We start from the raw sequence: 13,979 nt of genomic DNA on the forward strand, positions 1-13,979 counted from the left end.
GTGTGTGTATTAAAAGAACTACTTGCAAAAGAAGCCAAACACGCAGTCATTGACGTGGAACGAGCCGTGAACAACCGTTGGAGAGAAAAAATAATTACCCAGTCCTTGCACTCGTCGGCGGCGGCGTGCAATTAAGACGAGTTTAGCAGTCGCGTACACACACAATCGGCCACTTATTGCCTCTCTTTCGTTGTGAATGCACGCCGCTTGAGGCCAAGGGATGCCACTCAAATGGGAGGTCAGGTGTGGGTGGGTCTCGGGCGCGCAGGACCTCGCACTCTCCGCTGGACCGTGGCGAGATGCGCGTCTGATTGCGCGCTCGCCGCCGCGCGCGCGTGCATGCACTTTTTTAATTTAATTGCTCCAGCCGGCCAAATTCGCAATTGTTCTAAATATCTCTACGTAACTTTTTTATGGCCTTTATTAAACCAGGTGTAGAGGCTCATATATAATATTGCTTTATATTTTCCAATCCCGTATTTAAAGAGGAATGATTCTGCGAGGGACACAATAAAATCGTTGTGGCCATTAAGGGTCGAGTTAGAATTAAAAGGTATTTTTGAGCAAAGTGTACGCAATGTTTGTATGTATTTAAAATCTTCAGCACTGTCTCTTCACTATGAATCTAATTTTTTTTTATTTTACACCCGAAAATGAAATTATCTCGTTAAAAAGCACACTCTGTTCGAAGGAATCCTAATTCAGCCACGATAATGTGGTAAATCATTAGGAAATTCAAGTGTCTTATTGTTACCCAAAATCGGAACTATTAACAGTTCCGTATATTTACGTTGTTCAATAATAATTGATATTTATTGCTGAATCGTGAATTTTGCTGTAATCTTTCACATGCGGTGTATTTTATTTAAAAAGAATACCACCTACCTGAGGAGCATGGTGAAGTTTTATTTAAATTTATTAAAATACTGTGTTTATTTTTGTTATATATGTTGCCTAAAAACAGCATAAATTAAAAAAGAAAAACCCAAAAAATAAAATTATTTTTCATTATTTAAAAATTTAATTTAATAATTTCAATAATGTAAAAAAATTGCTGTATTTTATAACTAACAAAAAACTTATCAGTTTGTATGTTTTAAAAAATGCTTACAAGCAAATACTTCAATTTTATATCACAATTATTGTGCTTCAGGACGTGGATCTCATTAAACTCAAGCTATTTTTAACTTCCTCGCGGCAACTTGCTCGCTGGGAATGATATGAAGCGAGTTTTTTTCCATCCATCGGGCAAAGTGAGGGCAAAGTGATGGACGCACGAAGAAGAAAAGGGAGCAAATAGTCAGGCGTGGAATAATTGCCTGTCACAACAAGCTTGTGAGCTTCTCTGCGCGAAGCGAATTGATCCTCGCAAATAGCAAGTAGGAGTGCTACAAGAACACGGCATATAACTTCATTGCAGAAAAATGGAGTTAGTCAACGACATCATTGTTGCTACCTTCTATTCCATTTATTCAATGACTCCCCTCTCCACGCTACACTGCTATTTTTATGTACCGAGTTACCTTTGGTATTACAAGATTAATCATGCTTCTACCCTTCAAAGATTGTATATTATCTCGTTCTATACAGAGATAGTGTTTTGAAATTGGCAAATATGCAACTATGGCAATTTTCTGCTTAAACAACTATTCTGGAAAATACAAATAATATTTTGGGTTTTATCTCATCTTTATTTATTTTCAAATTTAATTAATGAAATAGAAGAAATCTCTAAATTCACCAACATGTTAACGGCAGTTTGGTGCTTCCATTATGCAAAAATATTACACAATATTATCAAAGAAATAGAATAAAATGCAAAAAAGAATTTGCCATGAAAACTTAGCAGCACATAAATTTTAAAGCGGTCAATTATTCCAGCTTTTTCATTATAGGACAAAGAGATCCTGAAAAATACATGCTTTAAATAAGGTATTGCTTTCAAATAAGAACAGCTGAAGTTTATAGAAGGTGAGACTAATTTTATCCAGCCTGTACGCTGATATTCTCTTTCGGGGTTCAAAAACAAGTATTGCACGACTCGCCGTTTTTCGCGGCTCAGTAAAAGCGGTGGTGCAGGTCATGGTCAGCGTGTGTGAGTGTGTCGCGGCTGGAATGCACGCACAAACACAACCATAAATAAAAGGCGTCGAGTGAGCGAGAGAGATGCACCTCGTCCTGCTGTATATGTACGACAATAATGACAGGTGATAGTAATAATGAAGATTGCATCCCGGACGCAGCACGTGCGCTATGATTATTGTGACACCTCGCTGCGAGTCGGTCGGGGCGTTGTGATGGTCATCGTAATGGCTCGGCGGACCCTGACCACTCAGTTCAAGCGGCGGTGTCGCCAAGTACGTGATCCTCCTTGGCCACTCGCGCAGTAAATTATCTTTCTTGCACTCTCTTAATGACGCGCACGCCGCCGCAATTGTTGCAGCGTTGGCCAATCAGCGCGATTTGGCAGCGCACCCCGATTGTGTGCAAATTGCTTCGCTCTTGAACGGCAAATTGACCGACGCGACACTGTCTTACTCATTCTTCTACTATTGCTCTTCCAACTCTGAGTGAGCAAAAACCTGTCATGTTTGAGATTAGCAAAATAGCAAATATAATTAAACCTCACTAAGATAAAAAAAGAGAAAGCCAAGAGGTTTGATCAACAAGCTCACTATTTTTTATCACTGCATTGATGGCTTCTCACAATTTTTTAGTACAGGCCACGAAGCCAGGTCATTAAATATTTTTAGAACAGCAGCTGCAAACTATAAGGGGCTATTCTTAACATTTGTTTTCAATTTTGCTGTGATTCTGGCTTTAATTTCTATTTTTTAGCCTTTATAAGAATTTTAAAGGCCCCCTGACGGGAACTTTTGTCGGCACTTCAAAGATATAAAACCTTTGTTGTCAGTATAATCACCAAATAATTTGATACTATAACAGGAAGTTTTCACTTCTCATCAGATGACGGTGTATTTTAAATACTGATATAGCCCACTAAATAATTAAAACTGTCATATTTACGAATGAAATGGGATTATTAGCCACTTTTATGTTTGAATTAAGTTTCTAAATAGTCCCGTAACCTTCTTGTGCAAACTTAAGTAAACTTTTGGACACAGCCGAAGGTGAAAGAAATATTTCCACGTCACGCTGCGGTTTGATTAAAATAATCACCACTTGTTGCGCGCGTCAAATAATTCGCTGCTCCCACTGACGCAGCCTCCGCACTCTACACACACACACACACACACACATACACACACACAAACACACTCGTGAGAAGGAAACTGCTGCGTGCACTTGGACTCACTCACTTTTGCTGGCATTGAACTCTCTGCGCGCGAGGCGCACAAACCCACCCTATGTATACATGCTTCCAAATCAGGCCGCCGCTTTGAGACATTTTTCTCGGCGAGAACGAGGATGTCGCCAACAATCGTGATGCACGCTTGGCCGAGCACCAAAGGTCGTTTAACGCCTGCCAGCTGAAATCCCCGCGTTTTTATTTCAGGGTGCGGTGTCCCTGACTCGGAGCAGCACCCCAGCAACGCCGGCCGCTCTACTAGCACAAGCTGAGACTATATATATATATATATATATATATTTCAATCTAATTTCTACATTATGAAATTCAATGAACCACAACTACCAAAAGGAATTCACATATTTGATTCCGCTGGACGACACCACCACAAAAAACAAAATTTAATTTGAGAGCGTTTTCGTGTTGCATGTTGAACTAAGCACGGAAAAACATAATTAATTTCGTCCCATTTATAAATTAAAATCAAGAAAGCATAATATTTTTATTATTGGCACCACTTGGCAAAACAGGAAACCGCAAGTGATTCCTAAGGCTTGAAATAACACAAATGCAGATGGGTTTATGCGTTGAAAAGTATATCAATTTCTTGAGAAAATCTTTAATTTTGGTCTAATTTTTTAATCCTTGATAATTTTGCGCACATCTAGACAAGCGCACATCAAGAAGAGCAAAGTCGAGGAGAGTTTCCCCGGCCACCAATACTTGGCTAGGGTTGCTGGAAACTGAGATTTCGTTGGTGGGAACTTCAGTAAATTTGTCTCAGGGGTCTCAGGGAATGAATTATTTTAAATTGATAGAATTAAATAATAATGATGATAAATTTAGTCAACACTCAAGGTGTGCTATATTACAGTATAATTCACATATAAAACAATACACTAAGTATAAATATATAAATTTAAATCACTTGATCACAGATTTGGCTGCCTGTGCGAGACTCATATCGTTTTTATCACAGCTTGAAAAAGTGGTAGAAGCCAATGTTCTTATTAAACAATTAAAAATAATTATTATTTCCTTTCATCTGTGTCAAAGGAAAAATCAATAATGGTTTATGTTGCTTATTGTTAGAATATATATACTTTCCATGTCTGTACGTGCAAGTAATTCAAATTTCACTTCAAGTGAAGATGTTTAAATTATATAGATTATTTAATTCAATTGACAACTTGCACAAATTGTTTACTATAATTTTACGACGATTATTTCAGGTGGCTTCTTCATAAAGAGCTTATAGAATCAAACTATGAAAGCTATTTTTATGTGAGAGAAAGGAAAATAACAAAATCGAAAGAAGGAAATGTATATATTATAAATATACTAATTTTTGAACAAACTAAAATTTGTGTTTTCTGGATGCATCTTCACATTTTGATTATTTTAACAGAAATTCACAAATAGGAGTTTAATACTTTTCTTGCATTGTTTCAATTTTTCTAAGTTTTACCATAAAGACAATATAAAAATGATAACTATGCCCAAGGACTCATATTATAAAAACACCAGTGAAATTATGAATTCATTGATAACAATTTATTAAATTGTTGACTCCACAAAAATGCAATATTACTACTTGTTTAAAACGTTGGGTCATCTCATATTTGTTCTTCATTTCACAATTCCTGCTTCACATTATCCAAAGATATTTCCAATAAATTTTACAATGCCATCAAGAAAGCGCTTATCCCTTAAAAGTTCGAAATAAAACCTATTGCATATGGGCATTTTAGGAGATTTAGAAACCTACCTTTCTTCGGCGTCTGGTTGCGGGTCTCCTGTAATTACAAATTAATCTGAATTAACGATAATTCAAAAAATTGATTTAAAATGGCACAAATCTAAGCCATTATTGTAAAGAATCAAAACCAGTAAGATCCACTCCTGCTAATCTACGGATGACTTCAATGATAATATAATATAGTTTTTATTCATACCTGATGCAGGAGCGCATTGAACAGCCAAGACCAATGCAGAAGTTAGCAAGAGAAGGAAATACATTGCTTGTTCCTTGGCCATGTTTTCAGACGTATACTCAAAGTTTGCGCGCTTCGCTATTTATATCTCTGAGAGAGCTTCCTGCCGAGAAAATACGACTATAACTTATCTGAACTTAACTTGTCTGATTTCATTTGTTGCCAATATGAACACAACCTCGAGTGGTCGCCTATTTTCAAAACTAATAACTTATCTGTTTCAATTTGAAACAACATCCCGTGAATTTAATCGCACACAATGTTTTGCTCCCTTGAACTTACAAATGAAAACAAAAATATACTCTGTTACAGTATTATCTTTTGCAATCCTAACTAAATGAACGAAACGTTAATTACACTCCACTCCCCAATAGTTATGTATATGAAATTCAAATATTTAATTACAATATTTCTTGCTTTGTATAACCTTGTAATTTAATGTATTTCATTGAATTTGACTAGAGCAAGAATAAACAAGAATACACATAAAACTGCACTCGAAATGATGATTTGACTGCATTTACTAGAGGAAATAAAATAGGCTCTCTTGAATTTGGTCTTAATTTTTTAACCCAAGGGAAAAATAAAAACTTGATATAAAGAGATAATTTTGTCATTCCATTTGAATGATATTTACACATAATGTAAATTGAATAAAAAAAATATAGCAAGACATGTTTTGCAATTTTCAAAATTTATTTGGTAATTTCATTTTCGGCATCGAACTAAAATGACATTTCCATATGCTATGCTGCACCAGCCTGCATCCTTCGTTATTAGCCTGACTTCCAAACTTTGACCGCTCCTTGAACTGCTCCTATGACAGTTGGAATGTATTTCGCGTATTGCCAGAATCGTTCATCCGCCTGTGTTGAATTATATCATTAACATAACTTTTCAATGTTTCTCATCAAACAGACCTTAATTCGTCATTATCCATCGTGTTCACTGCAATCAATATAAAAATATAAAACATCATTCAAATTCAGCTTAAATTGAAAAAGGAGCTAAAATTCGTCAAACGAAGCCAAATGTTTTAAATTTAAATCCACCATTTGTGCTTTTCATGAAAATGTATTCAAATAACAAAACTGGGCAACTGTGGGTTTTAGAGTTTTAGAGAGATAAATTTTTGTTTTACTTTTGTTATAAAACAAGAATATACCTGCAGGAGCACATTGGCCTGCAAAAATCAAAACGAAATCCAATAAAAGGGATATAATTGGAGCAAATTGCCCCGCCGAATTCGTATCCCGCGCTTGACAATGGTGTTTCAAAATTCGTGTTTACCTCACGATAGGCAATTAATCTAACGAGTCGACGTCGACAAATCGATTAGAACGAGAGAAGATTGATGCTCAGTTGGCTTTAATTGTTCGCTACTGCATGCGTGAAAAATCGACTCGCGCAATTTTAATGGATTTTGCGACTTAGCAAACACGATTTGCTCTGCTCAAACGAGATAGACTTGCGGCCGCCAAAATTCCAAATAGCACATACCTTTTTCTTGAATCCAATTGAACACAAAAACTATCAAAAGCTTTTGCGAAACTGGTTGCAAGAAACATATTTTTATGTCCATTTTATGATTGGAATTTTTAATTGGTTAAAATGACAGTTAATTGTTCAATTTTCATATTTTTATGTGAATCTATAAAAATGACAATTTGAGCAGAACATTTTTCTTGGAGTTCTTTTGTTTGGACATGGCCCTCACTCATGCGGCTGACACGATTCCTAGTGGGAATCGTGTATATATTTAAAAAGGAATCTTTGAGATTGAGTGCAACAATATTGAGCCAAAATTTTAATTGTTTCTGAAAATTTAATAAATATTTTTCCTCCTATTGTTTTATAAATGCTCAGGAGACGTGGCAAAAATGTAAAATTTGCTACAATATTGGAGGTTTTGGAAGCAAACTTCAGATCCTTTTTAATATTTTTTCCGATTAATGAAATTTTATCTATTTACAATTTCATAATTTTTTCTCCGCTTTCCCAAGGTCAAGAAATCTATTTTTATTTGCTTTGACAAATTATTCCAATTATTCTTCTTCATTTACAGAAATTCTAACTGATTTCCCTGATATATGTTTCAGAAGCGCAAAATGTGGTTTGTGGTTCGATGGTGAAAGCATCAATGCGTCCAGACGCGGGCCACCCTTTGGCCTGCCACAGCGATGTTCAAGTGGTTTGGTGGCTCGCCGCCACCAGGAAGCAGCGAAGCTCCCAGCGGGCCCCGCGAAGTGGTCACCGATGACCCGCTGGCCATCATTTCGCTGTCGCTGCCCCGCGTGCGCCGCCTCCGCCACGGCAAGGCACGAAGGCCAAAACACATCTACGCGGTCAGCAGGTGCGTATATGAGATGCGCTTGATCCAATTTTCAACAATAATGATTAATTTACAATTAAAATCAATTCTTTATTTCGCGATTCGGATGCTAGGTGTAACATCGTCACTGTAACTATTCAAGCATAGTATTAAATTAGAAAAATTGTCAAAAATAATTCTAAACAAAAAAAATCTATACACATTTAGAATTTTTAAATTTAAGCAATGAAATTTTAAAGTTAATATTAAAATACATTATATATATATATATATATATATATATATATATATATATAAACGTTTTTCATTAAAAGTTAAAAATATGAAAAAAATTTTAAAATAAGTTTTGAATCTTGTTCTTTTTAACTGACCGTAAGATCACATAAAAATTTATTAATCCATAAAGACCCATAAGTACTCATATTTCCCTTTATTCAATAACATCATTTTCATTTGATGCAATCAGTCTGGAATACGTTCCACAACAACCCTCATGGGTACTATGAACATCCAGCTTCATTTTGGTCATCTTAAAATATTATTTTTCAATGTGATTTATTACAATTACCGAGTTACTACCTTAAAGCTTTGATTTGTGCGCCTTCTCACATAAAATGGCAGAGCCGCAATCAAATTTGAAATATTTTACAGGTAAAAGTTGCTATCTGCGTGGAAGGACATTCTCATTATAAAACAGTGTTTCATTGTATGCAGAGAGGATATATAATGATAATAAAAGGCGATCGCTGCATCCAGCCTGTAATTTATAGCTGCTTAATATCAATCAAACAACACGGCGGATTCTCTCACCGCGCGCCGAGAACATGCAATTTTTACAACAATTTCCACGAGGGATGCGAGTGCATGCATAATGAATAATAACACACAGACGGCTGGGAAAAAACACACGCGCAGCGATTTTCCAATTACTGCATTTCACATAACAGCGTGTGGCTTATCAGATTGCAAATATTAAATTAAACCATTTATCAAGAATCAACAAACACCATCTCCCTCTCTATCGGGACCTTGGCTTATCTGATAATTGGATCGCAATTTCAGCGGTTCAAATGCTAAAGCGCGATCCCGCGCCCGATTGCAATTTAGATCGCACAGACTCGGGAGAGAAATAGCCGGTTTGTTTGCTCGACTAGCCAGAAAAATGAGCAGGGCAGATTAAGTCACGGGTCGCCGCGTTTCGCGAACCTTGCGCCGCGCCGATTAATTATTATCCAGGGAAAATTTATTTCGTGCTCTTTTTGCAATTGCGACCTACTGAGTTTTGCAACCACGTTTGCAGCAGGCGTTTAATCCTACGATTGAAATGATTCAGAATTTCAAAATGGAAAATGATTGGTTTACTCTCATTCGAATCACTTTCATAAATACAAACGTAAGAGATGATTTCTCTGCAGGATAAGAGTTGTTTCTACATGACTTAGAAAATTAGTCTTTGGACTGGATTAGAAATTCTTCGACTAAAAAAATTCGAAAGGGAAAGATCGAGCATGAATTCATAATAATACAGTAATTTCCACTTCTTAACTCATAAATTTAAGTTTGTTTAAATTTTAATATCAGGAGTACGCAAGAATGATAAGATTTTTTTAATATTTTTACTGCTTGCCGATTTTTACAATTGTTTAATTAATATTTTCATTTCTAGATGGTGCGTTAGCTGAAACATTTTGGTTTTGCGTTCAGAAAAGAAATAGCTAAACATCAAAAAGCCGATAGAAATAAATTGAATCATCGAAGTTGCACGTCAACTTAAATTCGATTCTCGCAACTGAAAAGAACGCGATCCAAATGGCATCCAACGTGCGATTTTGCAATCTCGCCAGAATGGAGAAAATAATGTGTCGTGATGTGCTCCGCCAAGCAACGAGGTGCATTTAATTCTGACAGCGCGCAGACAATTATTATGTAACCGGAGCCTTCAATGATACGCAGCACATACTCGGGGGATATTATTTCATTTAGAAAAGCCAAGGTTCGCGAAGGCAGCCAGCAGCAGCTGAAAACAAAAGCGCGCCGACCGATCGATCAGACGTCGACGGGTCCGTTTGTTTGTTTGCCTGCATGCTTTTATTGCTCGTCGTCGTCGTCAAGTTGCACAATCGGCACATCGCACTAGCAGCAGACAAACGGAATGCTAATTAGCTTAATTTGTCGATATCTTAATGGTCTATCGCATACAAGTATACCTATTGTCCTTTCCTAATTAAAATGCTGCGGTCAATTCTCTCGCTGATTGAACAGATAAGCAAAACAACGTGCGATAGTAAAATGTGAGAAAAATTATGATGTTTGATTTCTTTTCTTCATAGTGAAGAGATTTTTAAGGAAAAATGTTTTCAAGTGACAAGTTTTAGCATTCATTTTGTAATATTACAATTTTACAATTATATTAATTTAAGTCCGATCCTGCAAATAATTAATTTATCGATTTTTTAATAATATAAAACATAAACTAAACACTATGATGAATAGTAATGATCACAAATTTAAAATATTACTTAATTTGTGTAGATAGCATAACAATAATTAAATAAGTTGAGAATTTTACAATACTAAAAATTATTTCTGTGTTTAAAATACAAACTGATTCCACAGAGTGAACCCCATCTTCGAGGATGAAGAAGGGGTCGGCAGCAGTTCGAGTGGATCTTGCGGGGACAGCGGGGGCGGAGTTGGTCATCCCGCCTCCCCGGGCCAGTCGGGGGTGGGCAGCTCGGGCTACGACAGCCAGGCGGCCGGTGAACGCACCACCTCGTCCTCCGAGTTCAGCGACGATGCTGCCTCCCCGGGGGTGGGCGGGGGAAACGGGCGTCGGCCGCCCCCGAGGGCGGCGTCGTCATCGAGGCGGCCGGAGCAGGTGTACCTGGCGGCGCTGGCGGCGCTGGCGAGCATCCCTGAAGGTCAGGTGCCTGTGCCGGTGTGGCCGTCCGAGCCGCCGAGCGGCGCAGTCGTCGGCCGGCCCGCGCAGCATGCAGTCGTTGAATCGCCGCCCCCGCCGCCCCCGCCCTGGAGGCAGCAGCTGTGGGAGCGCCTGACCGAGAGCAGTGACGACGACAGTCGCAGGTCGTGCTGCGATCTCCAGCCGCCGACAGCCCCCATGCCGCCGGCGCAGACTTCGCCCCCGCCACCCCCGGCCCGCTGCGCCTCCTCCACCTCGAGCAGCGGCTACTCGGACCTCTCCATTGTAGTGCCACCCTCGGCGCCTTATTTACAAAAGGTAGGGAATTTTTTATAAATATATATTCGTAGATTTTTAAACTCAATTAATTTTTATAGATTTTGAACCTAGAATCTCTCAGATGGTACCTGTTAAAACTAACGATTATTATATAGCGCATTGTTTGAAATAAAATTACGGTATTAGCCAGTAAACATTATGTCAACTCGTGTCATGCCAGAGTGAATTTTGGTCATTCTTAATTTTAATGATTGAAGTCATTTTAATATTCAATTGTAAAGGTATATTCCCAACCAAAAGTTTGCAGACGCAGATTGCTTGAGGCAGACATTTCATTATGAATTTAGTTACATATGAGTTTAAATTCTTTTAATGACTTAATTTAAACAGCCAAGATTTTTAATTTTAATCATTTGGAAAAAACATGAAATAATAATCAATGATGATGGTTAAAATTAAATTTAAAATATTTTTTAAAATAATATATTTTTAAAATTGTATTAAAAAATTAAAACATTAAATATTTATTTAAATGTGTATGTAACATGATAAAATAATTTCTGTTAATAGAAACTCAAAACATTAGATCATTTTCATGCCATTATACAGTCGAGTTATAAAAGAATGATTCAAATGGAAACATGACATGATCTAAACTGTTGACCGATTCATCTGTTTTATTCTTCAGATAAAAATCTGCATTAGTTGTGTACACGAAATCTGATGTAACTAAATTTATTTCCTGTAATTAGCTGGATTAAATATTTTCCAAGCCTCCTGGTAACAAACTGTTGCTACAAAATGAGTCAGAAATATTTGTTAGTTTAATATAAGATTAAACTTTCAGGGCTAAATTGACATTTTTGAAACAATTAATGTTCTTCGAAATGATTTATTTTTCATTTGGAAATATGATGAAATTTGTTTTACGTAACACTGTAGTCGGAACTGTGATTATTTTCTCATGATACACTAAGATGTCCTGTAAGTTGTATTTAAAAGGGCAGTTGAATATTTTGGAAGCCGACTATATTTCACTAAAATATAACGAAGCTTTCATATTTTAAGATGTATCCAAATTTCAATCAGTTCTCTAAACAAACAAAGAAATTCGGCTGCCACATAAAACTGAAACTGGTTGCAGCCCGACCTGGCGATGAAGCAGGAGATGGCCCTGGTGAGGGGGAGCGTGCGAAACGCGATGATCTACGGCACTCTGAACCGCATCAAGTGCGCCTCGGGCTTGGGCGTGTACGAAAAGCTGCTGGGCTTTTGGCGCAGCCAGCAGCTCGAGGCGCGGCTGCTCTCCTCGTCGTCCTCCTCGTCCAACGACAAGACGGACGGCTCCACGTCGTCCAAGGCGTCCTGGCAGTCCTTCCCCTCGCCCACGCCCAGCAAGAAGAGCCTCCACGACTTTGAAAAGACTGCACAGTATCAAGTAAGTAGAGAGGCCCAAAACATTTATTTTTAATTACTCAAAACTCTTAAAATGTGATTTCTCAGAATTCGTTTCACAGAAGTAAGTCCATCTAACAAAATTGCAGGAAACGGATAGTAAAAATCGGTACTTTATTTTCTACTGCTAACAAAGCTAGTTAAAGTTTGTTTTCACTTGAGAATTTCTTAGGAGGTGGACGATTACGTTACATTAGAATGGCGATGGCGACAAAACAATAAATCTCGCCGGTCCTTCATTTTTCGGCACTGAACGTCATCTTCTAGCCGTACAAACGATGAAAAATTATTGTCTACGTGCCGCTGGTTGGAGATAAATCACGTCAATGACACGAACCGTTGTCAGAGAGGCGAATTAAAAGAGCAACAGAGGATTAAAAACCTTGAGTGCCGCGCGCGCAGCGAGCGAGCAGAGATTTATTCATTCCAAACCACGAAATCGGTGCACTCGTCTGAATTCACATGCTTGGTGGTAAATAAATAGCGGCTCGTTTTTCCACCGTTCGCGTTGGTAAGGCGGCGGCGGCAGCAGCATTATTACCGGCGCTGACTCTGGCTATGGGAGAGGGCACGCTGTTTCTGTTTTTCTCGCGCTTCTTCTGCTGCTCGGCAAGCGTCAGTCAAGGTTTATCTTTCTTGCAGCATCTCTGCACCCGATGATGATGATGATCAAACACACACACGTGTTGTTTAATTAAAAGAAAAATTAGGTAATGTGCTAATGGAAATCCAACAACTCCGCAGCGTTTGTTGCTCTTTTCCAGAGGAGAGCGGACTCTGCACGTTTATCGATTTATTATTCGCGCGTCGTACCTCTTTCTGCTGTGTGTGCGATCCGATTTCGGTTTACAATTTTATTTCGGTGCGAAACAGGTGGCATTTTATTGGCTTTCTTGTACGCAATAAAGCAATTAGCCGAGCGCGCGCGTCGATGAATTTGCAATTGATCCAACACGATGCATGAATATTCAAATCTGTGTGATTATGAAACCTTGACTTGCTTGCTGTTGGCATGTCGAGATGAATTTCATGCTGGTTTTGAACGTAACGTGTTCAATGTTGACCTACAAGAAACATCAAATCCAAAAAATATGAACGTACTAGTTTCACATTACATTTTTATAACTCTTGTCAGCGCTTATTTCTCAAATAGAAATTAGTCGGAAAAGACATTATATCTGTAATTTCTAGCACTACACGATTAGGTTTTAGAAATTACAAACGTCACAGACTTTCAGGTGAGAAAAAATATTTAATAAATCATAACTGATCAGATGTTTTATTTAAAATTCATACTACAGTTTAAATACAGTTATCAATCAAACTGCTTTACATAAAAAATAGCATTGACAGTTCCAATTACACGCCTGCCACCGTTTAGTGTCAACTATTTTTTTGTGACAGCTCATATCCATTATCCGTCTGCTTCAAATAATAGTACTTTACCTCGGCATCTGACAGTAATTTGATACAATGTGTCTAATCACAGCAGGACACAGATAAATATTTTATTTGCCATGTGTCGACAATTGACCCGAGCGGAGGGCAAATTTCCAAAAAAGCACTGACAGGACGGCCGAAAAGACTCACGCCCGTGCAAGTCTGCGGCTGGCTTTAATTGAATCGACCTAATTGTGTCAAAAATTCAAATTAACCATCCAAGAGATGCTTTTGACAATCCCACGAGCG

At 37.8% G+C, this 13,979-nt stretch overlaps 1 protein-coding gene and 2 long non-coding RNA genes across 4 annotated transcripts in view; 1 reads left to right on the forward strand and 2 right to left on the reverse strand.

Moving 5' to 3' along the window:
• The window catches only part of LOC135936568 (WAS/WASL-interacting protein family member 3), a 66,681-nt gene that overhangs the window by 45,023 nt on the left and 7,679 nt on the right, over positions 1-13,979 (forward strand). For both annotated transcript variants that reach the window (XM_065479431.1, XM_065479432.1), the window contains 3 exons: positions 7,404-7,657; positions 10,253-10,874; positions 11,980-12,273. In XM_065479431.1, the coding sequence (XP_065335503.1) occupies positions 7,485-7,657; positions 10,253-10,874; positions 11,980-12,273 (1,089 nt within the window). In that variant the 5' untranslated portion in view covers positions 7,404-7,484. The remainder of the gene's footprint in view (positions 1-7,403; positions 7,658-10,252; positions 10,875-11,979; positions 12,274-13,979) is intronic.
• On the reverse strand, positions 4,843-5,414 carry LOC135936574 (uncharacterized). Its single transcript, XR_010574341.1, has 3 exons — positions 5,266-5,414; positions 5,079-5,106; positions 4,843-5,018 (listed from the first exon to the last, which is right to left on the reverse strand). It is a non-coding gene; the product is annotated as an uncharacterized LOC135936574 (long non-coding RNA).
• Positions 5,853-10,337, reverse strand: LOC135936575 (uncharacterized). The gene is made up of 3 exons (XR_010574342.1): positions 10,242-10,337; positions 6,225-6,252; positions 5,853-6,170 (listed from the first exon to the last, which is right to left on the reverse strand). It is a non-coding gene; the product is annotated as an uncharacterized LOC135936575 (long non-coding RNA).

This window comes from Cloeon dipterum, chromosome 2, assembly GCF_949628265.1.
Source record: "Cloeon dipterum chromosome 2, ieCloDipt1.1, whole genome shotgun sequence".
NCBI classification, from domain to species: Eukaryota; Metazoa; Arthropoda; class Insecta; order Ephemeroptera; family Baetidae; genus Cloeon; species Cloeon dipterum.